Raw genomic sequence first — 27,570 nt, forward strand, 5'->3', positions numbered from 1 at the left:
TTTTTTGAGACGGAGTCTCACGCTGTTGCCCAGGCTGGAGTGCAGTGGCGCGATCTCGGCTCACTGCAAGCTCCGCCTCCCGGGTTCCCGCCATTCTCCTGCCTCAGCCTCCTGAGTAGCTGGGACTACAGGCGCCCGCCACCGCGCCCGGCTAATTTTTTGTATTTTTAGTAGAGACGGGGTTTCACTGTGGTCTAGATCTCCTGACCTTGTGATCCGCCCGCCTCGGCCTCCCAAAGTGCTGGGATTACAGGCTTGAGCCACCGCGCCCGGCCAAGTAATCTCTAAATAATGACTCATTTCTTCCTATTCAATCTTTTCATTTCATTACAATGACTAAAACCTCAAGATCAATGTTAGTTAACTCATTTCCTAATTTAAAAAAACGTGCTGCTCACTGCCAGAGTTCATTTAATTTTACATAAACACACTCTTCGAGGCTGAATCAAATCTGGCTGAGTTTCAATGTGCAAATAAAATATAAAAACTGTTCTTGGAGTCATTTCTAAACATAATTTGTCTCTAATCCTAATGTAACAGAAATGTATATGATGTTACATTAGGATAAGAGACAAGGGTATTCTTGGGGCAAATGGGAAATGGGTTAAAAGTAGTAATAACAATCCTGGCCAGGCGTGGTGGCTCACGCCTGTAATCCCAACATTTAGAGAGGACAAGGCAAGCAGATCACCTGAGGCCAGGAGTTCAAGACCAGCCTGGTCCAACATGGTGAAACCTCGTCTCTACTAAAAATACAAAAATTAGCCAGGAGTGGTGGTGGGCGCCTGTAATCCCAGCTACTCGGGAGGCTGAGGCAGGAGAATTGCTTGAACCCGGGAGTTGGAGGTTGCAGTGGGCCGAGATAATGCCACTACACTCCAGCCTGGGTGACAGACTGAGACTCCATCTCAAAAAAAAAAAAAAAAGAACATAAATTATTCTACTATAAAGACACATGCACCATATGTTTATTGCAGCACTATTTACAATAGCAAAGTCATGGCACCAACCCAAATGCCCATCAATGACAGACTGGATAAAGAACATGTGGTACATATACACCATGGAATACTACGCAGCCATAAAAAGGAAAGAGAGCGTGTCCTTTGCAGGGACATGAATGAAGCTGGAAACCATCATCCTCAGCAAACTAACACAGGAACAAAAAACCAAACACTGCGTGTTCTTACTCATAATTGGGAGTTGAACAATGAGACCACATGGACACAGGGAGGGGAACATCACACACCGGGGCCTGTTGTGGGGTGGGGAGTGAGAGGAAGCAACTTAGAGGATGGGTCAGCAGGTGCAGCAAACCGCCATGGCACACATATACTTACATAACAAATCTGCATGTTCTGCACGTGTATCCCAGAACTTAAAGGTAAAAAAAACAACAACAACAACAACAAAAAACAACGTATTTTCTATCTCTGGTTTCTCAAAAACTAAGGATTACTTACCTTATTAAATATTCACATACCTCTTCTGAATCCTTGGGCAGATGCATTCTCTCTGTTTACTAACCAAAATATTAAGCATAATCATTGCAACTCTCTCTTATGTCTTCCAGTAGTCAGAAGTATATCGTAGCATTTCATATTTATCTTATCTTTGTAACCTGCATTTTTACCCGTTCAATATAATTTTCACATCTTGATTGCTAAAGAGTGAAATGAAGGAATTAGGTTAAAATGTTTTTATTGGAAACTATCATGTCAAGTACCTTTTTTTTTTTTTTTTTTTTTTTTGAGACAGAGCCTCACTCTGTCGCCCAAGCTAGTGTGCAGTAGTGCCATTTCGGCTCACTGCAACCTCTGCCTCCCGGTCTCAAGCGATTCTCCCACCTCAGCCTCCCAAGTAGCTGGGACTACGGGAGTGTGCCACCTCGCCCAAGGAATTTTTGTATTTTTCTTTTTTGTAGAGACAGGATTTCACCATGTTGCCCAATCTGGTGAAGTACTTTTAACGCGGAAATTTCCAATAGCCGTATGAGTTTGGGCATATCTCAGAAAGTCAGCAAACAGTGAGGTCAAGCAAAAAGACAGAATAGAAAGCTCTGGGAGCCCCTCCCTCCAGTGAGATAAACAGTGAACTGAGGGGCGGGGGACACAGAATCAATGATTTCAGAACTGGTCATCCTGTTGTGGCACTTATAATAACGAGAGGAGTGCTTGATGAAAGGAAAGACTGAGACTCTTTAGAAAGAGAGCAGCCTTCACGAACCAGCCTCCACTCCCCATTCCTCTGCCTGAGTGGGGCAATTTGGAGAGAGCCCATTTCCCTCAAACAGGTGACCAGTGCCAGAGCAGGCAGTTGAGACCTTGTCCTCCAAAATTTGGGGGATTTGCACTCTACTGGGACTGCCAATGTCCTGAGAAGCCAACAAGATGCTTGTTTTGGCCCTCTTGAGTCCGTTGGTATCTCTCAGACTTAGAGGTTCAATGCCTTGCAAAATCTGTGTCAGGTTACTAACCGACCACAAAATGGAAAAGAAACTTCAGTGATCACACCCAAAGGATACACACTTGCCAAAAGACAGACTGGGAAAGCCAGAAATGAATAATTTCAGCCTTCAGGAAGCAGAAATCAGCAATCCATGAAGACTTGGAGCATCGGAGTTCCAGACTTATGAATCATAGTACTCAGAATGTCCAGTCCTAATTACAAAGCATAAAGACATAGGAAAGTATAATTCATTTACGATAAACAATGACTTAACAAATACCATTACTAGGAAAGCCCACACATTGAAACTATTAGTCAAAGACATTAAAGCAACTATCTCAAATGTGTTCAGTGAGATGAACGAAAATATGGACAAAGAACTAAAGCAGATCATGAGAATGATATATGAAAGAAGTGAGAATGTCAATAAAAAGAAAGAAATTATTAAAAATTGACAAACAGGAATTCTGGAGCTGAAAATTACAATAATGGAGATGATAATTCATTAGAGGAATTTAAGAAAGATTTGAGTAGGTAGAAGAAAGATCAACAAACTTGAAGATGAGGCAACTATAAAGTTAGCAAGTCCAAGAAGCAGGGAAAAAAAGTGAAGAAAAATACACAGAGCCGGCCGGGCGCGGTGGCTCATGCCTGTAATCCCAGCCCTTTGGGAGGCTGAGGTGGGCGGATCACCAGAGGTCGGGAGTTTGAGGCCAGCCTGACCAACATGGAGAAACCCCATCTCTACTAAAAATGCAAAATTAGCCGGGTGTGGTGGCACATGCCTGCAGTCCCAGTTAGTCAGGAGGCTGAGGCAGGAGAATCGCTTAAACCCAGGAGACAGAGGTTGCAGTGAGCCAAGATTGCACCATTGCACTCCAGCCTGGGCTGCAAGAGCAAAATTCCGTCTCAAAAAACAAAAAAGAAAAGAAAAAAAAAGAAAAATACACAGAGCCTGGGAAAATCTATGGGGCACATCAAGCGTACCAACATACACTTCGTGAGTCCCAGAGGAGAAGAAAAAGTGAAAGAAGAAAATATTTTGTAAAAAATAATGGCAAAAAGCTTTCTAACTCTGATGAAAGAGATAACATAAATATATGTTAAAGGGCACACAATGTATAAAGATACGATATGTGAAAATAACAACATGAAGGGGAGTGACAGAGACATATAGGGGCAGAGAGTTTGTATATTATTTTTAAAAAAGTATTATTCAAACAAGGTTGTTATAAAGTTAATATGTTAATTAGGCCAGGCATGGTGGCTCACACCTATAATCCCAGCACTTTGGGAGGCCAAAGCAGGCAGATCACCTGAGGTCAAGACCAGCCTGGTCAACATGGTGAAACCCCATCTCTACTAAAAATACAAAAATTAGCCAGGTGTGGTGGTGCATGCCTGTTGTCCCAGCTACTCGAGAGGCTGAGGCATGAAAATCACTTCAATCGGGTGGGAGGGGGGTGCGTGCAGGCGGAGGTTGCAGTGAGCCGAGATTGAGCCACTGCACTTCAGCCTGGGTGATGCAACAAGATTCCATCTTTAAAAAAAAATTAAATAAAATAAATAAAGTTAGTATTAAAACTATAATCCAGAAGGCCATTAAGAAAATAAATGGGGGAAAAAAACAGAATAGGAAAGAAAAAGGGAATGAAACTAGTATCCTACAAAAAAATAAACTGAATTCAAACAAATGCAGAATGTAGTAATGGAAAACACAAAGAACAAGGTCATATGACACATAGAAAACCAATAGCCAGGATGGGTGTTGGTGGCTCACACCTGTAATCCTAGCACTTTGGAAGGCCAAGGTGAGAGGATTGCTTGAGGCCAAGTGTTCAAGACCAACCCGGTCAACATAACGAGATCTCATCTCTAAATAAAAATCTTTCCCACAAATTAAAGTCCAAGCTCAGATGACTCCACTGGTAAAATATTTATCACACATTTAAGGAATAAATAACACCAATTCTACACAAGCGCTTTCAGAATATAGTGGAAGAGGGAACATTTCTCATTGTTTATGTGGAGGTCAGAATTACCCTACCTCTGGACCAAACATAGGCATCATACGAAAAAGACACGGGCCGGGTGCAGTGGCTCACGCCTGTAATCTAAGCACTTTGGGAAGCTGAGGCAGGCAAATCACTTGAGGTCAGGAGTTCAAGGCCAGCCTGGCAAAGATGGCAAAACCCCATCTCTACTAAAAACACAGAAAATTAGACAGGTGTGGTGGCACGAGCCTGTAATCCCAGCTACTCAGGAGGCTGAGGCAGGAGAATCATTTGAACCTAGGAGGCAGAGGTTGTGGTGAGCCGAGATTGCACCATTGCACTCCAGCCCGGGCAACAAGAGCAAAACTCAGTCTCAAAAAAAAAAAAAAAAATTTCAGTCAAAACTCTGACCTATTTTATAAAAATTTGGATTGTAAATAATACTTTGAGATAACTTATATGTACATTAGTGATTGGTAAGTGGAGTAATTCTATTATTTTAAAGGGGGGAGTCTATATGAGTGTATTAAGTTGTCAAAAAGGTACAATTCAGATTGTACCTTTCAATATATATATTTTATCTAAAAAGAAAACCCAAAAAACTAATAAAGTGGGGGGTAAGAAATGGGTCCAAGTATAGATGAAACAAAAATGGCATGACTAGTAGCTGTTAAACCTGGGTGACAAGTCTATTATACTGTCTTTGTATTCTGTATATATTTTTGTTTTTTGAGAGGAAGTCTCACTCTTGTCACCCAGGCTGGAGTGCAGTGACATGATCTCGGCACATTGCAACCTCCACCTCCTGGGTTCAAGCAATTCTCAAGCCTCAGCCTCCTGAGTAGCTGGGACTACAGGCGCACACGACTATGCCTGGCTACTTTTTGAATTTTTAGTAGAGAGGGAGTTTCACCATGTTGGCCAGGCTGGTCTCGAACTCCTGACCTCAGGTGATCCGCCCACCTCGGCCTCCCAAAATTTTGGGATTACAGGTGTGAGCCACCGTACCTGGCCTGTAGTTTGGGTAGATTTTTAATGCTTGATAACAAAATACTTGTAGAAAATTAAAAAAAAAAATTAGTTGGGCATGGTGCCGTGCACCTGTGGTCCCAGCTATTTGGGGGACTGAGGTAGGAGGATCACTTGAACCCAGGAAGCAGAAGTTGCATTGAGCTGAGATTGTGCCACGGCACTCGACTCTGAGCAACAGAGTGAGGCCCTGTCTCAAAAACAAAAAAAAAGAAGAAGCAGCCTACCACAGACAGAACCCCTTCCTGATCTGAATGTTGTGTGAGTAGAAAATAAACTTTTTTTTTTAAAGTGAAATAAGTGTATTAAGAAAGAAAAGGAATAGGCTAGGAGTGTTAGCTCACGGTTGTAATCCCAGCACTTTGGGAGGCCAAGGCAGGCAGATCACCTGAGGTCAGGAGTTTGAGACCAGCCTGACCAACATGGTGAAACCCCATATCTACTAAAAATACAAACAATTAGCTGGGTGTGGTGGCAGGTGCCTGTAATCTCTGCTACTCTGGTGGCTGAGGCAGGAGAATCACTTGAGCCCAGGAGGCAAAGGTTGCAGTGAGCTGAGATCACGCCATTGAACTCCAGCCAGGGCAACAAGAGCAAAACTCCATCTCAAACAAACAAACAAACAAACAACAACAACAACAACAAATAATGAAAAACAGAAAGCGAAGGAGTAAAGAATGGCCACTCCATAGGCAGAGTGATCCGAAATAAACCTTTATTGTGTAAAGTCTGGCCAAGAGTGGTGGCTCATGCCTATAATCCCAACAATTTGGAAGGCCAAGGTGGGAGGATCACTTGAGGCCAAGAATTCAAGACCAGCCTGAGCAACATAGCGAAAGCCCATCTCTCCACAAACTTTTAAAATTAGCTGAGTGTGGTGGTGCACACCTATAGTCCCACCTTCTCAGGAAGCTGAGGCAGAAGGAACACTCAAGCCCAGGAACTGGAAGCTGCAGGGAGCTATGAGTGCACCACTGCTCTCCAGCCTGGGTGACAGAGTAAGACCTTGTCTCCAAAAATAGTAATAATAATAAACAAATAATAAGAGGCCGAGCGCAGTAGCTCACCCTGTAATCCCAGCACCGTGGGAGGCCAAGGCAGGCAGATCATTTGAGGTCAGGAGTTTAAGACCAGCCTGGCCAACGTGGTAAAACCCTGTCTCTACTAAAAATACAAAAAAAAATTAGCTGTGCATAATGGCAGCTTCCTGTAGTCCCAGCTACTTGGGAGGCTGAGGCATGAGAATCACTTGACCCTGGGAGGCGGAGGTTGCGGTAAGCCCAGGCCACTGCATTCCAGCCTGGGCAACAGAGTGAAACTCTTTCTCAAATTAATAATAACAGTAGTAGTGATACAGGAGGTAGACAGAAATTATTTTGGTAGATAGTGAAGGCAACAGAGTCCTCGGCAGAGCTTCCCTTCTAACAAAAAGCAGTCCCCAAATCATTTCTTTTCTACCAAAGAGCAGCCTGAAAAATTGAGCTGCAAACAAAGATAGGCAAGCTGGAAGCTTACACAGGAGAATGCCAGCAGGTGCACCAATAGAAAAGAGCTACTCAGGGGCCAGGCAGGCCCAACATGGAGGCTCCATCTTCCTTTTTTTTTTGTTACCACGTGTGTAGTAACAGAGAAATGGGCAATACAGCACAGCTCAGGTAGAGAACCTGCCCGCATAATAAAAGAGGGTGGGAAGCTACCAGAAATGTGCACCCTATGCAAATGGAACACGTGGTCTAACCAGTCTTTCACACCCTATGTAAATCAAACACTGTTTACTCACTAGCTTAACTATAAACCCCCCTACATTTCACCCCTGATACAGCAACCCATTTTTCTGGGACCCCTCTCTGCAGAAAAGAGCTCTTCTCCTTCTTTCGCCTGTTAAACTTCAGCTCTCGACTATCGGGAGAACCCACTCCTGATGTTTAACATGGGTTCTTTTCTATTTCCTCAGTGTCTCGGCTGGGTTGAAAAATAAAGGGAAAGAGCACTAGAGAGAGAAATTTAAAGCTGGGTGTCCGGGGGAGACATCACATGTCAGTAGGCTCCATGATGCTCCCCAAGCCATAAAACCAGCAAGTTTTTATTAGCGATTTTCAAAAGGGGAGGGAGTGCACGAATCCGGTATGGGTCACATAGATCACATGCTTCACAAGGTAATAAATATCACAAAGCAAATGGAGGCAGGGCGAGATCACAGGGCCACCGGATGAGGAGAAATTAAAATTGCTAATGAAGTTTCGGGCACGCATTGTCGTTGGTAACATCTTATCAGGAAACAGGATTTGAGAGCAGACAACCTGTCTGACCAAAATTTATTAGGCGGGAATTTCCTCGTCCGAATAAGCCTGGGAGCGCTACAGGAGACCGGGGCTTATTTCATCCCTTTGGCTTCTACCATAAAAGGCAGCACGCCTTCTAAAGTGGCTGTTTAGGCCGGACGCGGTGGCTCAAGCCTGTATCCCAGCACTTTGGGAGGCCGAGATGGGTGGATCACTAGGTCAGGAGATCGAGACCATCCTGGCTAACACGGTGAAACCCCGTCTCTACTAAAAAATACAAAAAACTAGCCGGGCAAGGTGGCGGGCACCTGTAGTCCCAGCTACTCAGGAGGCTGAGACAGGAGAATGGCCCGAACCCGGGAGGCGGAGCTTGCAGTGAGCTGAGATCTGGCCACTACACTCCAGCCTGGGCGACAGAGCGAGACTCCGTCTCAAAAAAAATAATAATAATAATAAAAAATAAATAAAGTGGCCGTTTATAGGCCTACCTTCAAGGCACATTCTCTTTCTCAGGGATGTTCCTTGCTGAGAAAAAGAATTCAGCGATATTTCTCCTATTTGCTTATGAAAGAGGAGAAATATGGCTCTGTTCTGTCCGGCTCACCAGCGGCCAATTCAAAGTTACCTCTCTTGTTCCCTGAACATTGCTGTTATCCTGTTCTTTTTTTTTTTAAGATGCCCAGATTTCATATTGTTCAAGCACACATGCTCTACAAACAATTTGTGCAGTTGATACAATCACAGGGTCCTGAGGTGACATTCATCCTCCTCAGCTTACGAAGAAGATGATGGGATTAAGAGATTAAAGTAAAGACAGGCATAGGAAAACACAAGGGTATTGATTGGGGAAGTGACAAGTGTCCATGAAATCTTCACAATTTATGTTCAGAGATTACAGTAAAGATAGGTGTAAGAAATTATAAAAGTATTAATTTGGGGAACTAATAAATGTCCATGAAATCTTCACAATTTATGTTCTTCTGCCACGGTTTCAGCCGGTCCCTCCGTTCGGGGTCCCTGACTCCCTGCAACACTTGACCTCACTCTTTCCATGTCCATGTCCTTGTTTTCCTTGGCTGTGAGACTATGAACCTCGGGTGTTACTCCAGACAAGGAGGCCGTTTCAGTAGTAGCAACGATAATAATAGTTCTTACCAGTTCCTTACCATGTACTGGCTCTTTGCTAAACGGTTTTACAAATATGAATTCCTTCCAACCTCATAGCAAACCTGTGAGATACTTTCATTACTTCCAGGGAACTATGGCACAGAGAGATTAAAATATTTGCTGTAGGTCACACAGTTGGTAAGTGTTGGAGCCAGAATGCAAATTTGGGCTGCAAGACCAGAATTAGAGTGGAAGAAAATGAAGCAGATTGTAGAAGTGTAGGGTTGGATCTCATCTTTATTTAAAACATTTTTGCAATGTGTTCATCATGAATTTTTTTTTTGACCTTCACTTTTTAGATTTTTTTTAAATGTTGCCTGAGAATATCATTTATCTTGACAATGACAGTTTGAGATGCCCCCTTGAAATCTGCACCTGCGGCACAAAATTCTGTTAATGATAGTAATAGAACCCTGGAGTTTCAGCTGGGTACATGGCTAATCAGAATGAAGACTACATTTCCCAGCCTCCCTTGCCTGAGTCATGTGACAAAGTCCTGGCCAATGGGTTGTGAGCGGAATTTATTAGTGCAAGCACTTCCTTGAAAAGGAAGGAGAGTTGCTTCCCTTCACTTTTTGATCTTCCTGTTTCCTGGAACTCAGCCATGGTGGTATGTCACTTTGTATTTTGCAGACAAGGGCATCACCTTTTGTGTGTCAGAGGCACTTGAGCGAAATAATTTTGGCTCCTAAAGATTTTGCAGAACAGAGATGACATGCCAGCCCAGACTTTCACATAGGTGAAAATTGTTTCCTGTTGCTTCCTTTTGCACAGAATTCTCCTAGTCCTACTGGCTCATGGGATAAAGAAAGGAACAGGAATGAGCCGGGCATGGTGGCTCACGCCTGTAATCCCAGTACTTTGGGAGGCTGAGGCGGGTGGATCATCTGAGGTCAGGAGTTCGACCTGGCCAACATGGTGAAACCCTGTCTCTACGAAAAATACAGAAATTAGCTGGTCGTGGTGGTGGGCACCTGTAATCCCAGCTACTCAGGAGGTTGAAGCAGGAGAATTGCTTGAACCTGGGAGGCAGACGCTGCAGTGAGCCGAGATTGCATCATTGCACTCCAGCCTGGGCAACAAGAGCAAAACTCCGTCTAAAAAAAAAAAAAAAGAAAAAGAAAGAAAGGAACAGGAATGGAAGAGTGAGAAGTAAGAGCGTCTTGATACCCTCCCTCCCAGCAGAAATCCCAGCAGTGGGATTCTCTCCTAAGAATACAAAAAAGTAGCTGGGCATGGTGGTGCACGCCTGTAATCCCAACTACTCGGGAGGCTGAGGCAGGAGGATTGCTTGAACCCAGGAGGCGGAAGTTGCACTGAGCTAAGATCAGACCACTGCACTCCAGCCTGAGTGACAGAGCAAGACTCCGTCTCAAAGGAAAAAGAAAAGAGAGAGAAGAGGAGCTGAGAGAGAGAGAGAGAGATCAGGAAAAGGGGGAGCCAGCAGACCACGCAGATTTTATAAGCAGGCTAGAGAAGGCGGTGTCTGATTTACATAGGGCTCACAGATTAGTTTGATTAGGTATGACGTCTACATAGTGTGCAGAGAAGGCTGGTTGCCCCACCCTAGTTGTGTGTATGTGTGCGCGTGTGTGTTTTGAGACTGAGTCTCCCTTTGTCACCCAGGCTGGAGTGCAATGGCGTAACCTCGGCTCACTGCAACCTCCACCTCCCTGGTTGAAGCAATTCTCCTGCCTCAGCCTCCCAAGTAGCTGGGATTACAGGCGCTCACTACCACGCCCAGCTATTATTTGTATTTTTAGCTGAGACTGGATTTCATCATTCACCAGGCTGGTCTGGAACTCCTGACCTCAGCTGATCCACCCGCCTGGGCCTCCAAAGTGCAGGGATTACAGGTGTGAGCCACAGCGCCCCGCTGCCCACAGCCTAACCTTCTTAAGCAAATAGGCTTTCTAGTTGATCGGCACCATCTTGTCTGCTCCTTTACAGTACATGTGGCTGGCAGAGAAGGGAAGATAGAGCTGCCATCGTCAATATGTCTAGTCCTTAATTCCTCCCGGCCTTCATCCGGGCAAGCTCCCAGCTTGCAGGCTGCTCTTTATTAGAAAATGATTTGGGGCTGCCTTTCATTAAAAAGAAAAACCTTAGCGACGACTGCCATGCCCTTGCTCTCTGCCTAAGTAATTCCTTCTCTCTCTCTCTTTTTTTTTTTTTTTTTGAGACGGAGTTTCACTCTTGTTGCCCAGACTGGAGTACAATAGCGCGATCTCAGTTCACCACAACCTCCGCCTCCCAGGTTCAAGCGATTCTCCTGCCTCAGCCTCTCAAATAGCTGGGATTACAGGCATGCGCCGCCATGCCCGACTAATTTTGTATTTTCAGTAGAGACAGGGTTTCTCCTTGTTGGTCAGGCTGGTCTCGAACTCTAGACCTCAGATGATCCGCCCACCTCGGCCTCCCAAAGTGCTGGGATTGCAGGCGTGAGCCACTGCGCCCGGCCAGTAATTCCTTCTTAACTCCTGTATCATCACCAAAGGGGATATCCCTGTGGCAACTTGAGATCAGCCACAGCAAAGGGAAAGAGAAGGAGTGGCCAAGTTGGACAAAGAGGAAGCCTGAGTTGGCAGTTTCAAGTGGCCCATGGCTTCCAGGGTTATGGAAGAGAGGCAGAAGTTTCCAGATTTCCCTTGGGGGTAAGCAGAAGGTAGCCAAAACTCAGCCTCGTGGGCCTCGGGCTTTCCTAGGAGGAAAATGATCTTACTTCCTGTGTTCCAGCTGTCCTCTGGGTCTCTCCCATCAGCTCTTTCCCTGCACAGGGCTCATGATTCCCCTGACTTAGAGCAACAGAAAGAAAGAGAGAGAGAGAGAGAGAGAGAGAGAGAGAGAGAGAGAGAGAGAGAGCCAACATCGGTGGACGTCTTGTGCTGGAGCCTCAGCTCTAGAGTCTGCAGATGGGGAAACTCTGGTTTTAGAAAACCTTCTTCTCAAACGTCACCAAAAAACAATGCACACGACCGTGGCTGGACGTCATGGCTCACGCCTATAATCCCAGAACTTTGGGAGGCCGAAGCTGGTGAATCACTTGAGGTCAGGAGTTTAAGACCAGCCGGGCCAACATGGCAAAACCCCGTCTCTACTGAAAATACGAATATTGGCCGGACGTGCTGGTGCACGCCTGTTATCCCAGCTACTTGAGGGGCTGAGGTAGGAAGAGAATCACTTAAACCCGGAAGGCAGAGGTTGCAGAGAGCTGAGATCACACCACTGCCCTCCAGCCTGAGTGACAGAGCAAGGCGTCTCAAAAAAAAAAAAGAAAGAAAGAAAGAAATGGTGCAAATGACCTCCAGCAGAACTGCAGACTGGAATGTGGTCGGAGGCCAGGTCAAGTCACTAAGTGACTCAGGTGGGAAGGTACAGGTTCTTCAGGTACATGATATGGATCCACATTCAAATCCAGGCACCTCCTCTCCCAAGCTCTTTGCTAGGTAGATTAAGCTGCTGCCCTTCCTCTCTGAGCCTGCTCGTAGGGAAAATGGAAATAACAGCACGATCCACTTCATAGCGTTCTTGGGAAGGTCAGAAAAGTTGAAACCTGACAAGTGCTCAGCACTGGACTAAACCCTCAATCACGCATGGGTCTTGTGGTTGGTGGTGTTCCAGTATTATTCAAACCACACCACACTGTTTGTGTGCATACATCTGTGTCTGTGATGTGTGCAGGTGTGCTTACGAAAGAAAATCCTTGAAGTAAAATTTCTGGGTTGAGGGGAAGGTGCATTTTGGTGCCTTGATAGATTTTAACAAGCTGTGTTTCCAAAAAGTTGGGTCCATTTCAGATTCTAGCCTCTAGGTTTGAGGCTCCTTCTCACCCACGCACTTGCTGAGTGGTGAATCATCCAACACTCTTATCTTTTACCAAATCACAGGTGACAAGATAAAGTGTGACTGAGTGCGGGCGGCTCACACCTGCAATCCCAGCACTTTGGGAGGCCAAGGTGGGCAGATCACGTGAGGTCAGGAGTTCAAGACCAGCCTGGCCAACATGGTGAAACCCCGTCTCTACTAAAAACACAAAAATTAGCCAGGCGTGGTGGTGGGCTCCTGTAATCCCAGCTACTCAGGAGGATGAGGCAGGAGAATTGCTTGAACCTGGGAGGCGGAGACTGCAGTGAGCAGATGGCGCCACTGCACTCCAAGCTGGGCGACAGAGGGAGACACCATCTTAAAGAAAAAAAAAAAAGAGAGAGAGAGAGAGAAAGAGAAAGAAAGAAAAATTGTTTTTCACGGAGCTTTCAATTCCCAATTTTCTTGTGGTGAATGAGATTTAGTTTCATAAGCAGTTGTACTTATTTTTGTGACTTGACAGCTCCTGTTTTGTTTTGGGATTTTTCTAAGACACTTCGGCCTCTCAACGTGCTGGGATTACGTGTATGAGCCACCACGCCCTATCTCTTTTCTCCCCATCTTTTTAGAAGGTATTACTTATTTCTTAATGATGTGAGTTCTAAACTATTTATATCTTAAACTGATAAAAAGATCAGCTAAGTAAATGTTAAATAAATTAGGGTAGGAGGTTATCTTGAAGGTGCTGTCTACCCATTTCCCCCAGACCTGGAGTCCTAGGGCTTCCGTGAAGGAAATCCCTTTAGTACTTGGGGATCCCAGGGAAGATACTCTGATTTCTGAATACCTCAAGATTCTGGACCTGTTTGACTACCCTCTTTCACCTACCCAGCAAATGCTATCGGCTCAGGCTCTGAAATCTCCCGTTTTTATCTCCTTTCAATTTTTTTGCTTTTTGTTGGTAATTTTGCTGTTTCAGACGGCCCCCAAGTAGTGCTGAAGCCCTGTCTAATGTCACCAAGAGCAAGGAGACCGTGATGAGCCTCACACAGGAAGAAATCCCTGTGTTCAAGAAGCTATGCCCAGGCATGAGTTCTAACTCTGTTGGCTGTGAGTTAGGTGTTAATGACACTGACTGCTTGCTGATTCATAGCCAGAGGCTCTCGGGAAGCTAACTACAGAAATATACACACACAATTTTCTTTCAGTTTGAGAGCAGGTACTGTTTATTAACCGAACAGCTTAGAAAAATAATTGTGGTACACACCATAGTTCATTCTTCTAAGAAGCCTGTTGTGTTGATCTGCTCCTCCCTGTTGCCAGCATCTCCACCTTCTACAAAATGAGTGATCTTTTTCTTCATTCCACCTTGTGGAGAAGATAATTTGAAGGGCCACAGGAAGTTATGTGCTTCTTTGAAGCGTTTTCCAACAGTATAGACCTCATGAATCACATGCTTCATGCAGATGATGCCATATTTTCCAAGAGATCACACAGTCAAAGTGTTATCTGTCAAAGCAATTCACTTCTTACTGATTTTGCCATAACCACGCTTGTAGATTAGTTTATTTACTGACTTCAGATTTGGGTACCCCATGCAACGTATGGCTCTACAGTCCTCAGCACGTTGAGCTTCACAAAGTTTCCATTGAAGATTTGACGAAGGTGAAGAAGCTGCAACACTTTTCGGACCTTTGGGCTCACACCATCGGTACCTCTGGTCCTGATGACAAACGTCAATGTGGGTTCTGCAGGTACACAGACGTTGTCAGCTTTTCTTGACATCCTTTCCATTCGAATTTCAGTTCTGTACATCTGCCTATATTCCTTGTGATAGTGCTTCTCTTTTTCATAGATAAGCTTCCTCCTTGCCTTTCAAAGCATCTTTTGGGCAAACTTCTTTCTCAGGTGCTTGATCTTCAGCTCTGCGAAATTCCTTCGCTTGTTCTTAAGGGTTTCTGAAACAGCAGGAACTTTCTTCTTCTCTTCTACACCCTCCATAGTTCCAGCCGGAAAAAGAGGCTGGAACCTCTTTTATTTATTCATTTTTATTTTTATTTTTTTTTAAGACAGAGGCTTGCTCTGTCACCCAGGTTGGAGCGCAGTGGCACGATCTCAGCTCACTGCAAGCTCCGCCTCCCAGGTTCACACCATTCTCCTGCCTCAGCCTCCCAAGTAGCTGGGACTACAGGCGCCCGCTACCACGCCTGGCTAATTTTTTTGTATTTTTAGTAGTAGAGATGGGGTTTCACTGTGTTAGCTAGGATGGTCTTGATCTCCTGACCTTGTGATCTGCCTGCCTCAGCCTCCCAAAGTGCTGGGATTACAGGCATGAGCCACCACACCCAGCCTGGTCTCCAACTCTTAACCTCAAGTAATCCGCCCACCTTGGCCTCCCAAAGTGCTGGGATTACAGGTGCGAGCCACCATGCCTGGCCCCTAACTATATAATTTCCCCTAGGAGAATTGTTCGGTGTTCGTGGGCAATAACTACCTCAAATAACAGGAGTTGAGTGACACTTTTTATTGTGAAATAGTTTAAGGCTCACAAGAAGCTACAAAAATGGTCCACAGAGTCCCCACCTGCCCTTCACCCACACCCCCAATATGTAACAAAGCTTTTGAATGTCAGTGTCTACAACCAAACATTAGCCACACCCAGTTGGCAAGCTTTGGTACAACTGTAATGAGTCAGGGTCGACTCATACATTTTGTCACCATCGTACAAGGTTAGGATGGCTTTTATGCCCTAACTACACCTTTGGATTAGTTTTCTCGGGAATCTGTAACAAAGTGCCACAAACTGGATGGCTTCACACAACAGAAATGTATTGTGTCACTGTTCTGGAGGCCACAGCCTGAAATCAAGGTGTCAGTAGTGCCACATGCCCCCTAACTGGTCCAAGGGGAGACTCCATTGCCTCTTCCACTTTCTAGTGGCTAGAAACCGGAGAGATGGGAGATATCGGAGCCTGAGCCTACATACAGCATGTGCAGGGCAGGTGAAAGGTGGAAGTCAAATAGGTCCAGAATTTTGGGACGTCCAAGAAATCAGCATATACATATGATTACATAGTACCTGGGATCTCCCAAGTAATAAAGGAATTTCCTTCACGGGAGCCCTAGGTCTCCAGGTCTGGGACAGTGGGTGGACGGCACCTCCAAGATGACCTCCTACACCAATTATTTGATATTTACCTAGCCAGCAATCTCTGATGTTTCTTTGTTTTGGTTTTGGGTTTGGCTTTGGGTTTTGTTTGGGTTTTTGAGATGAAGTCTCACTCTGTCGCCCAGGCTGGAGTGCAGTGGTGTGATCTCAGCTCACTGCAACCTCCGCCTCCTAGGTTCAAGTGATTCTCCTGCCTCAGCCTCCTGAGTAGCTGGGATTACAGTCGTGCACCACCACACCCAGCAAATTTTTGTATTTTTAATAGAGACAGGGGTTCACGATGTTGGCCAGGCTGGTCTCAATCTCCCGATCTCAGCTCACTGCAGACTGTGCCTCCCAGGTTCAAGTGATTCTCTGCCTCAACCTCCCGAGTAGCTGGGATTACAGGCACGCACCACTACACCCCGCTAATTTTTCTATTTTTATTTATTTATTTATTTATTTTATTTTTTTTATTTTTTTTGAGACGGAGTCTGGCTCTGTCGCCCAGGCTGGAGTGCAGTGGCGCCATCTCAGCTCACTGCAAGCTCCACCTCCCTGGTTCACGCCATTTTCCTGCCTCAGCCTCCCGAGTGGCTGGGACTACAAGCACCCACCACCACGCCCGGCTAATTTTTTGTATTTCTAGTAGAGACGGGGTTTCACCCTGTTAGCCAGGCTGGTCTCAAACTCCTGACATCAAGTGATCTGCCCGCCTCAGCCTCCCAAAGTGCTGGGATTACAGGCATGAGCCACCGCGCCGGGCCACTCCTTGGTGTTTCTTGACTTTCATCTGCCTTGCTCAGTTTCTGTTTCTGTTTTCACACGGCCTCCTTCTCTATGTGTCTCTTTTCTCTCCACCTGAGGGCCCTCTCTAATCCAGTATGACCTCATTTAATCCTAATTACATCTGCAAAAAACCCCTAATTTCTAAATGAGGTCATATTCTGCAGTTCCAGGTGGCCATGAATTCTGGGAGGATGCTGTTAACCCACTACAGCCATCAAGAACAGAGGCAGGGGCCTGGGTGCGGTGGGGAGGCCTACGCAAGAGGATCGCTTGAGCCCAGGAGTTTGAGACCAGCCTGGTAACATAGTAACACCCCATCCTCTACAAAAAAAAAAAAAAAAAAAAAAATTTAATTAGCCAGGCATGATAGCGTGTGCCTGTAGACCCAACTATGCAAAAGACTGAGATGGGAGGGTCACTGAAGCCCCGGAGTTTGAGGCTGCTGTGAACTGTGTGGCGCCACTGCACTCCAGCCTGGGCAACAGAGCAACACTCTGTCTCTAAAAATATTCATTTAGTCTGGGCAGGGTGGCTCACGCCTGTAATCCCGGCACTTTGGGAGGCCGAGGCCGGCGGATCACGAGGTCAGCAGATCGAGACCATCCTGGCTAACATGGTGAAACCCCATCTCTACTAAAAATACAAAAAAAATAGCCAGGCTTGGTGGCAGGCACTTGTAGTCCCAGCTATTCAAGAGGCTGAGGCAGGAGAATGGCGTGAACCCAGGAGGCGGAGCTTGCAGTGAGCCAAGATCACACCACTGCACTCCAGCCTGGGCAACAGAGCCAGACTCTGTCTCAAAAACATAAAAATAAAAAAATAAAAATATTAGTTTAACTTTAAACGAAAAAGCAGGAGGTTTCCAAGAATGTGGGAGATAACTGACCGGGAGCGGTGGCTCACGCCTTTAATCCCAGCACTTTGAGAGGCCAAGGCGGACGGATCACCGGAGGTCAAGAGTTCAAGACCAGCCTGGCCAACACGGTGAAACCCCATCTCTACTAAAAATACAAAAAATTAGCCAGGCATGATGGCGCGCGCCTGTTAATCCCAGCTACTCGCGAGGCTCAAACAGGAGAATCGCTTGAACCCAGGAGACCGAGGTTGCAGTGAGATGAGATGGCGCCACTGCACTCCAGCCTGGGCGACAGAGGGAGACCTCCGTCTCAAAAAAAAAAAATGCAGGAGATGGGTACACGAATATTTGAGGAGCACCCCCAATTCTTGGATGCCTGCTGTACCCCCAGTGCACAGAACACAGTCTAGTCCCTAACAAATGTGCAGTGGAAGTTTGGTGAATAAATGAATGGGCCCCGGAAGAATGAGGTGGAGAGGGAAATAGGAAGATCGGGCGGGGAGGGGTTGGGGACAGGCAACTCAGTGGCTCACCCGAGGCCACTGCCTGGCCCATCCGGCAACCACCTCCACCCACTGTGCGAGCTGCAGACTGGTAGCAGTTGGAGGGAATTTCCCCTCGCCAATCGCTCTAGTCCCTCCCCTCGACCGGCCGGACATCCCCAGAGAGGGGCAGGCTGGTCCCCTGACAAGTTGAGGCAAGTAGACGCCCAGGAGCCCCGGGAGGGGGCTGCAGTTGCCTTCCTTCCTTTCCCCGCAGCGCTCTGCGCCCCCCTCGCCCCGCCTGCGCTAGCGGAGGTGATCGCCGCGGCGATGCCGGAGGAGGGTTCCGGCTGCGCGGTGCGGCGCAGGCCCTATGCGTGCGTCCTGCGGGCTGCTGTGGTTCCATTGGTCGCGGGCTTGGCGATCTGCCTCGTGGTCTGCATCCAGCGCCTCTCACGGGCTCAGCAGCAGCTGCCGCTCGAGTCACTTGGGGTGAGTTGAGATAGAAAGTTGGGAAGAAAACATCCGAACTTATTCCGGCAGAGAATACGGAGAGGGGCAGAGGGACCGTGCACCAGGGCGGAGACTGAGAAGCGCGGGACAGAAAAGACAAAATCAGAATGAGATGGATACAAAGAGGCCAGGGAGGAAGATCGGGTAGGGCAGAAACAGACACCAGAACAGGGAGGCGAGGCGGGGACCAGGCTGCGCGGTGTAGGGGCTCCGAGAGAGTCACCCTGCCAGGAGGTACAGGGAGATCCCGGGACGGGAAAGGTAGGCGCACATGGAAATGGAAGATGACTCGGCTCTGGTGTTCCCCGGCAGGCTGACTCAGAGGCTGCTGGGGGCTTCACAAGGCTGGGCGTGGGGGCTCCCTGGAGCCTCCTAGGACGGGATGACCCCAGCCACTCGCTCCGGGTGGGGGAGGGGTCCCCTTGGGGACCGCGCCGGGCACCTTTGCAGCGGAGAGAGTCCGCTGCGCGCGGTGCACTCGCGCCCAGTGACATACAGGAAAACGATTCGGGAAACCAAGAAGTTCTTTTGAAGGTCTCGACTTTACGCTCCCCGCTGGTTCAGACCTGCTTCCTCTTTAAGAAGTCTTAAGAGTAAATAAAATAAAATGAAGTCACCCGTGCGCGCCGTGGGATGAGAGTTGGAAAGGAGGATGGCCAGAGAAAAGAGAGCTCCTGGCACGGGGGACACATAGAACCTCTCTGCTTACGTCCGTGCCCTGTTTTCTGGTCTTTTCTTCCAGTGGGACATAGCTGAGCTGCAGCTGAACCATACAGGTAACACGGGGGACGGGGAGGGACGGGGAGAAGAGACACAGAGAGAGAAGGAAGGAGAGAGAGAGGGAGAGATAGGGAGGGAAACAGAGAAGGGGAGACAGAGAGAAGAGAGACGGAGAGGGAGGGAGAGGCCAAGAGAAAGGGAGTGAGAGACAGCGAGAAACAAGGACAGAGAGAGAGACAGAGGGGACAGACAGAGACAGAAGAAGGCAGGGAAAGAAAGGGAGAAAGAAACCGGGAGAGACACAGGAAGAGAGAGCAAGGGAGAAAGACAGAAAGAGAGAGAGGGAGAGAGAGGAAAAAAAAAAGATAGAGGAGAGAGAGGGAGGGAGAGACAGAGAGGAACAGTGAATGAAAACCGGAGAGGCGGCCGGGTGTAATCCCAGCACTTTGGGAGGCTGAGGGCGGTGGATCACTTGAGCCCAGGAGTTTGAGATCAGTGAAACATTGTCTCCACTAAAAATACAAAAATTAGCTGGGCATGGTAGCAGGTGCCTGTGATCCCAGCTACTCGGGAGGCTGAGGCAGCAGAATTGCTTGAACCTGGGAGGCCGAGGTTGCAGTGAGCGGAGATTATGCCACTGCGCTCCAGCCTAGTTGACAGAAGGAGATTCCGTCAAATAAATAAGTAAACAAATAAATAAATGAAAGGAAAGAGAAAGAAAAGAAAGAAAGAGAAAGAAAGAGGGAGGGAGGGAAGAGACAGAGAGAGAAAGAAAGGAAGAAAGAGAAAGATGAAAGAAAGAGGGAGGGAGGGAAGAGACAGAGAGAGAGAAAGAAAGGAAGAAAAAGATGAAAGAAAAAGCGAAGAAAGAAAGAAAGAAAAAGAAAGAAGAGAGAAAAGAGGCGAATGGCAGAGAGAGAGAGGAAGAGACAGAGAGGGGGAAGAAGAGAAAGAGGGTGAGGGAGAAAGAGATCATGCCCAAGAGAAAGAGGAAAAGGGAGAGAATGAGAAAGAAAGAGAGAGAGAGAGAGAGAGAGAGGGTAGGTGTGTGTTTCTGGGCATCCACTACCTTTCTCTCTCTTTCGCTCTCAGTCCTTCACATTCGATCTCTTCCCTTAGAAGAATCAAAGGGATTTTGTTAGTAATCAAAAATGCTCACAGGAATGGCTACCCTTCCTCCATTCATGCCACAAGCACTAATTATACATCTGCGGTGGGGAGGCCTTGTTCCGGTGCCGCGCACAAAACAGACAGAAATCCCTGCCTGGTGAGCTTCCCTTCTACCATTACTCCTACTGAGGAGGAGATGACAAAAGATAAAAATGAACATGTGAAAAACAGAGCAATGCCACATAGAGTAAAACAGGCCAAGAGCAGGTTTTAGAGAAAAATCAGGCAAGGATGTGTGGGTGGGGAATCCCGGCATGCCTGGGTTGGGGTTTTCATTTAAAGTGGAGTCGCGGCGCTGGGGGGCAGGGGGTCTCTGAGTGGGTGGCATTGGCAAGAAGCCTTAAGGGAGATGAAATGAAGCATTCTGCTTTAGGTGAGAGTATCTGTCTCCTCCCAGCCTCTCTCAAACACTTCTTCCTCTTCTGTTTTTCCACGGTTCATCCCCAGAGACTAACATCACTACAGGCTTGTTCCTTCTATTTTGTAATGGAAAGGACCTTTGTTTCTCTCTCTTCTCCTTGGGTCTCTGACCCCTGATCTCTCTCTCTCTCTCTCTCTCTCTCTCTCTCTCTCTCTCTCTCTCTCCCCCCCCCCCCCCTATATTTTTCCTGTAATTTGGTCTTGAGGCCCCTTTCTGGAGAGTGACTGTAAACTCTAGCCCCGCATCGACGGGGCACCGGGCGTGGTGACCATGGTTGTTGATAGCGTCTTTCACATGTCAGTTCTTTCTTCTGGTGGATGATGTCATGCCTAAGTGTCTGACAGGGGACCAGGTGTCACTCTTACAGGAAATTTGCAAAGCCTGGTAAACAATACAGGAAATTTGCAAAGCCTGGTAAACAACCTTGTGGCTCCTGTTTGACCTGTGTTCCGTTCCTTCCTCACAAGACAGCCAGTGTCCAGGAGAGCCTCGAGTAAGAAGGAGAGTGAGGCTCAGGTGTGTCAGTCAGATAAGACACGGAGACAGGAGACGCTGCGAGAAACACATGAAATGTGGCCGAGCACCGTGGCTCACAGCTGTGATCCCAGCGCTTTGGGAGGCTGACGCGGGAGGATCGCTTGAGCCCAGGAGTTCGAGACCAGCTTGCAAAACATAGCAAGACCACCATCTCTAGAACAAAATTTTGAAAATCAGCTGGTCATGGTGACGCACGCCACTTCCCAGTGACTCAGGAGGCTGAGGTGGGAGATAGCTTGAGCCCCAGAGGCTGAGGCCGCAGTGAGCTATGATTGCACCACTGCACTCCAGCCTGGGTGACAGGGTCAGACACCATCTCTCAAGAAAATAAAGATCCTAGAGAGAAGAGGGCCAATGAGAAGGTGTCGGAGCTCTCTGAGACATACACACGCTCAACCAGCGGGTGGAGAGCAAGGAAAAGAAAGGGACCTGGGAGCCAAAGCTTTTATTGAGGTTCAGGGTGTTACCCAAGCAGGCTTCCCTTTGGGAATTCTCTCGAGCTGTTTCTCGTGCGCTCTCTCGCACGTCCTCTCTCTCGCTCTCTCGCGGCTCTCTCGCGTCCTCTCGTGCGCACGCTCCCTCTCACACTCTCTCTCGCTCACTCTCTCGTGCACTCTCTCTCAAGCTCTGTAGCTCTCGTCCTCTCTCACACACACACTCTCTTGCTCTCTCTCTCATGCTCTCTCGTGCTCTCTTACTCTCTCCTGCTCTCTCATTCTCTCTCTCGCTGTCTCATGCATTCTCTCCCTCTATATCTCTCCCTCCCCATCCGTCTCTACCCTTGTCTGTTTCGGTTTTTTTTTTCTCTCTCTCTCTACCCCTCTCCCCTTACTCCTCTCTCCTTCTCTTTAGATCTCTTACATTCTACCCCCCTCCTTTTTTTTTTTTTTTTTTTGAGACAGGGTTTCTGTCACCCATACTGGAGTGCAGTGGTGTGATCATAGCTCACTGCAGTCTCATCCTCCCAGGTTCAAGCGATCTTCCAGCCTCAGCCTCCCAAGAGTAGCCAGGACCAGAGGCGTACACCACCACACTTGGCTAACTTTTTATTGTTTGTAGAGGTGGGATCTCGCCATGTTGTCCAGGCTGGTCTTGAACTCCTGACCTCAGGTGATCCACCCGCCTTGGCCTCCTAAACTGCTGGGATTTCAGGCATGAGCCACCATGTCCAACCTATCCCTTGATCTCTAACTCTCAATCTCTATATCTGACTTTCTCTATGACCTCCTGTGCCTCAGTTTCCCTAAAACTTCATCCTCTCATCCCTCTAACCCTGTGCCCCAGGACCTCAGCAGGACCCCAGGCTATACTGGCAGGGGGGCCCAGCACTGGGCCGCTCCTTCCTGCGTGGACCAGAGCTGGACAAGGGGCAGCTACGTATCCGTCGTGACGGCATCTACATGGTCCACATCCAGGTGACACTGGCCATCTGCTCCTCCACGTCGACCTCCAGACACCACCACCCCACCACCCTGGCCGTGGGAATCTGCTCTCCCGCCTCCCGTAGCATCAGCCTGCTACGTCTCAGCTTCCACCAAGGTTGTACCATTGCCTCCCAGCGCCTGACGCCTCTGGCCCGAGGGGACACACTCTGCACCAACCTTACTGGGACACTTTTGCCTTCCAGAAACACTGATGAGACCTTCTTTGGAGTGCAGTGGGTGCGCCCCTGACCACTGCTTCTGATGAGGGTTTTTTTAATTTTATTTTATTTTATTTAAGTTTGAGAGAAAATGTTTACACACAGGGGCCACCTGAGGTGGGAGTCGGGGTGGGGTGGCGGGTAGGACAAGGGAGGGTATTGAGTTTTTTCTGTCTTTTCATTTTCCTATTAAAAAATGCAAAAATCAGCCAGGCATGGTGGCATGTATCTGTAATCCCAGCTACTCGGCTGACTGAGGCAGGAGAATCGCTTGAACCCTGGAGGTAGAGGTTGCAGTGAGCCAAGATTGTGCCACTGCACTCCAGCCTGGGCGACAGAGCAAGACTCTGTCTCAGAAAAAAAAAAAAATGTTCTTGGTTAGGGATGTTTGAAGAATAGAGGAAGCAGTCTGGGCACCGTGGCTCACACCTGTAATCCCAGCACTTTGGGAGGCCGAGGAAGGCAGATCGTTTGAGCCTAGGGATTCAAGACCAGCCTGGGCAACACAGTGAGACAACTATCCCTACAAAAAAATATAAAAATTAACCAGATGTAGTGGTATGCTAGTCCAAGCTACTCGGGAGGCTGAAATGGGAGGTTGGGTAGAGCCCAGGAGGTCAAAGGCTACAGTGAGCCGTGACCATGCCACTGCACTCCAGCCTGAGCAAAAGAGTAAGATTCCCTGTCAAAAAAAAAAAAAAGTTCTGTTTTCTCCTTGGTGCCTCTATTTGACGAGAGGAAACACAGAGATCACTTTGGGTGGCTGTCCCTCAAAGCAGACAGTGCAAAACACCTAACAAGTTGGGAGGCCAAGGTGGGTGGATCACTTGAGATCAGGAGTTCCAGACCAGCCTGGCCAACATGGTAAAACTCCATCTCTACTAAAAATACAAAAATTAGCCATGCATGGTTGAGGGCGCTTGTAATCCCAGCTACTCAGGAGGCTGAGGCAGGAGAATCACTTGAACGCGGGAGGCGGAGGTTGCAGTGAGCCGAGATCGCGCCATTGCACTCCAGCCTGGTGATAGGTATAGCAAACCACCATGGCACACGTTTACCTATGTAACGGAACTACACATCCTGCACATGTACCCCAGAACTTTAATAATAATAATAATAATAAAAGATCACTTGAGGTCAAGGAGTTCAAGACCAGCCTGGCCAACCTGGCGAAACCTCACCTCTACTGAAAATATAGGGTCTTGCTCTGTCACCCAGGCTACAGTGTGGTGGCATGATCGTGTCTCACTGCAGCCTCAAACTCCTGGGCTCAAGTGATCCTCCCACCTCAGCCTCCCAAATAGCTAGGACCGCCAACACAGGCCACCACACCTGGCTTTTTTTTTTTTTTTTTTTTTGAGATGAGGTCTCATTACATTGCCCCAGTTGGTCTCAAACTTCAGTCTCCCGAAATGCCCATCTTCCTACCTCAGCCTTCCCGAGTGCTGGGATTACAGGCATGAGCCACTGCACTGGACCTCGAATACATTTTGGAACCCAGAATTGTCCAGTATTTAAAGATGGTGTATAGGATTAGACCATCTTTTTTTTATTATTTTATTTTGAGATGGAGTCTCGCTCTGTTGTCCAGGCTGGAGTGCAGTGGTGCAATCTCATCTCACTGCAACCTCCACCCACCCAGGTTCAAGTGATTCTTCTGCCTCAGCCTCTCAAGTCTGGGACTACAGCAATCTGCCACCACGCCTGGCTAATTTTTCTGTTATTATTAGAGACAGGGTTTCATCATGTTGGCCAGGATGGTCTCGATCTCTTGACCTCGTGATCCACCCGCCTCGGCCTCCCAAAGTGCTGGGATTACAGGCGTGAACTACTGCGCCCGGTGTTTATACCGTCTTTTATGCATCACCTTAGCAAGGTTGGGGCAGCATTTTGTAATCAAACACCATACCTATTTTTTTTTTTTTTTTTTTTTTTTTTTTTTTTTTTACAATGAGAAGTGTTAACATTCACACTAAGTGGGATACAAATCAAGACTACAGGCCAGGCGCGGTGGCTCATGCCTGTAGTCCCAGCACTTTGGGAGGCCGAGGTGGGCGGATCACCTGAGGTCAGGAGTTCGAGACCAGCCTGGTCAACATGGGAAAACTCCGTCTCTACTAAAAATACAAAACTTAGCCGGACATGGTGGCCGGCACCTGTAACCCCAGCTACTCGGGAGGCTGAGGCAGGAGGATCACTTAAACCCAGGAGGTGGAGGTTGCAGTGAGCCAAGATCGTGCCATTGCACTCCAGCCCGGGTGACTAGAGCGAAACTCCATCTCAAAAAAAAAAAAAAAAAAATCAAGACTACAATTACCAGCCTGGCTAATATGGTGAAACCTCATCTCTACTAAACATATAAAAATTAGCTGGGTGTGGTGATGGGCACCTGTAATCCCTGCTACTAGGGAGGCTGAGACAGGAGAATCTCTGGAACCCAGGAGGTGGAGGTTGCAGTGAGCTGAGATAGTGCCACTGCACTCCAGCCTGGGTAACAGAGTAAGACTCTGTCTTAAAAAGAAAAGAAAAGAAAAGAAAGACTACAATTAACAAAAAGTTAGTTCAGGTCAGAAATTGCCGCCAAACAATTTACCAAAACGACTTGATTTCCAGGGGTTTTTGGATTTTGGAATTGGGGACTCAAAGTAAAGTCAAATGCTCCTTACGGCATTTAATATGGACTGCACACCGTTTTAACACATTAACTCAGCTCGTGTTTATGCAAGACCTACAAAGCTGGAGGAATCGTCATCATCCCATTTCACAGATGAGAAAAACAGAGGCACAAAACTTTAAGTTATCTGCCCAAAGTTACTGGTTTTGTAACTGCTGGGGCCTTTGTATTTAACAGTTAAGGAAAATAGTGGCATAAAACCTGAGTCACAAGCCCAGGGCAGTTCGTCTACATAGTAGTGGACTCAGGATTCCAACCCAGATAATCCCGCATCTTGCATCCTTGCTCTCACCTCTAGAGGGTGAAGTGAGAGGAGAGGTGTGGGGTGTCCCCAGCTGAGGGAGGGGAAGTGAGACCCACGCACCACCCTCCCCCACAAATCTAGCCCTGCAGCCCCTCTCCAACCTTACTTGGACTCAGGACCATGCATCTGGAAAAGCCACAGACACTCGACGCCAGTTTGTGAAAGTAACCGGGAGGGAGGCTGTACCCTGCAAAGCCACAGGGAAGGGGCCGCCCAAGACCATGAGAACCCACCACTTACATCAGCATGACCTGGATGTGAGACACAGAGTCAAAGGAGATTATCTGGCAGCTTTAAGATTTGACTGCCTGACTATTCACAATAGCAAAGACTTGGAACCAACTCAAATGTCCATCGATGACAGACTACATTAAGAAAATGTGGTACATATACACCATGGAATACTATGCAGCCATAAAAAAGGTGAGTTCATGTCCTTTGTCAGGACATGGATGAAGCTGGAAACCATCATTCTGAGCAAACTATCTCAAGGACAGAAAACCTAACACTCACAGGTGAGAATTGAACAATGAGAATACTTGGACATAGGGTGGGGAACATCACACACCAGGGCCTGTTGTGGAGTGTGGAGTGGGGGGAGGGGGGAGGGATAGCATCAGGAGAAACACCTAATGTAAATGATGAGTTAATGGGTGCGGTAAAACAACACAGCACATGTATACATATGTAACAAACCTGCACGTTGTGCACATGTACCCTAGAACTTACAGTATAATTTTAAAAAAAGATTTGACTGCCTGGCCAGGCACAGTGGCTCACGCTTGTAATCCTAACACTTTGGGAGGCCAAGGTGGGCAGATTGCCTGAGGTCAAGAGTTCAAGACCAGCCTGGGCAATATGGTGAAACCCTGTTTCTACTAAAATACAAAAAAAAAAAAAAAAAAAAAATTAGCCAGGCATGGCGGCATGAGCCTGTAGTCCCATGGCTGATGCAAGAGAATCGCTTTAACCCAGGAGGCAGAAGTTGCAGTGAGCCAAGATCGAGTCACTGTACTCCAGCTGGATTTTGGAATTGCAGGGGGCCTTCAGCCCCTTCGTTTTGGCCAATTTCTCCCATTTGGAATGGGTATATCCAATGCCTGTACCCCACTGTTTATAGGAAATAACTAACTTGGTTTTGATTTAAAGACTCACACGTGGAAGGGACTTGCCTTATCTCAGATGAGATTTCGGACTGTGGACTTTTGAGTTAATGCTGAAATGAGTTAAGACTTTGGGGGATGGTTGGGAAGGCATGATTAGTTTGAGGACATTATGCTCAATGAAATAAGTCAGTCAAAAAGGAAAAATATATATTGTATAAACTAGCTTACAGTAATCTACCAATAGGAGTAAAACTGTTCACAGGAATATAAAATAGAATTTTTTAGATGTGCGGTCTTTGAGGGTTTCTTTGTGTTTCTACCCATCAAGAATTTTCCTTCAGGTGCTTCACAGTTATTTGAATCAGTTCTATTTTCTTTTTTCTTTGTTTGTTTGTTTTGATTTTTTGTTTGTTTTTTGAGATGGAGTTTCGCTCCTGTCACCCAGGCTGGAATGCAGTGGTGCCGTCTCAGCTCACTGCAACCT

General features: G+C 47.2%; 2 protein-coding genes and 1 pseudogene across 3 annotated transcripts in view; 1 reads left to right on the forward strand and 2 right to left on the reverse strand.

Annotated features, from left to right (window-relative positions):
- The window catches only part of TRIP10 (thyroid hormone receptor interactor 10), a 550,254-nt gene that overhangs the window by 123,444 nt on the left and 399,240 nt on the right, over window positions 1–27,570 (reverse strand). The gene's annotated exons all lie outside the window — the stretch shown is intronic.
- On the reverse strand, window positions 13,954–14,725 carry LOC126941659 (60S ribosomal protein L7-like; annotated as a pseudogene).
- CD70 (CD70 molecule) lies at window positions 18,087–25,974 on the forward strand. 2 transcript variants are annotated; one of them, XM_050770859.1, is made up of 4 exons: window positions 18,223–18,491; window positions 19,255–19,288; window positions 22,645–22,899; window positions 25,616–25,974. In XM_050770859.1, the coding sequence occupies exons 1-4, from the start codon at window positions 18,330–18,332 to the stop codon at window positions 25,675–25,677; spliced, it is 513 nt and encodes a 170-aa protein (XP_050626816.1). In that variant the 5' UTR covers window positions 18,223–18,329; the 3' UTR covers window positions 25,678–25,974. The 2 variants fall into 2 exon arrangements, with proteins under 2 accessions (XP_050626815.1, XP_050626816.1); XM_050770858.1 differs by lacking the exon at window positions 25,616–25,974 and having other exon boundaries at window positions 18,087–18,491; window positions 22,645–23,210.

Source organism: Macaca thibetana, chromosome 19 (genome assembly GCF_024542745.1).
Source record: "Macaca thibetana thibetana isolate TM-01 chromosome 19, ASM2454274v1, whole genome shotgun sequence".
In the NCBI taxonomy this organism is placed as follows: domain Eukaryota; kingdom Metazoa; phylum Chordata; class Mammalia; order Primates; family Cercopithecidae; genus Macaca; species Macaca thibetana.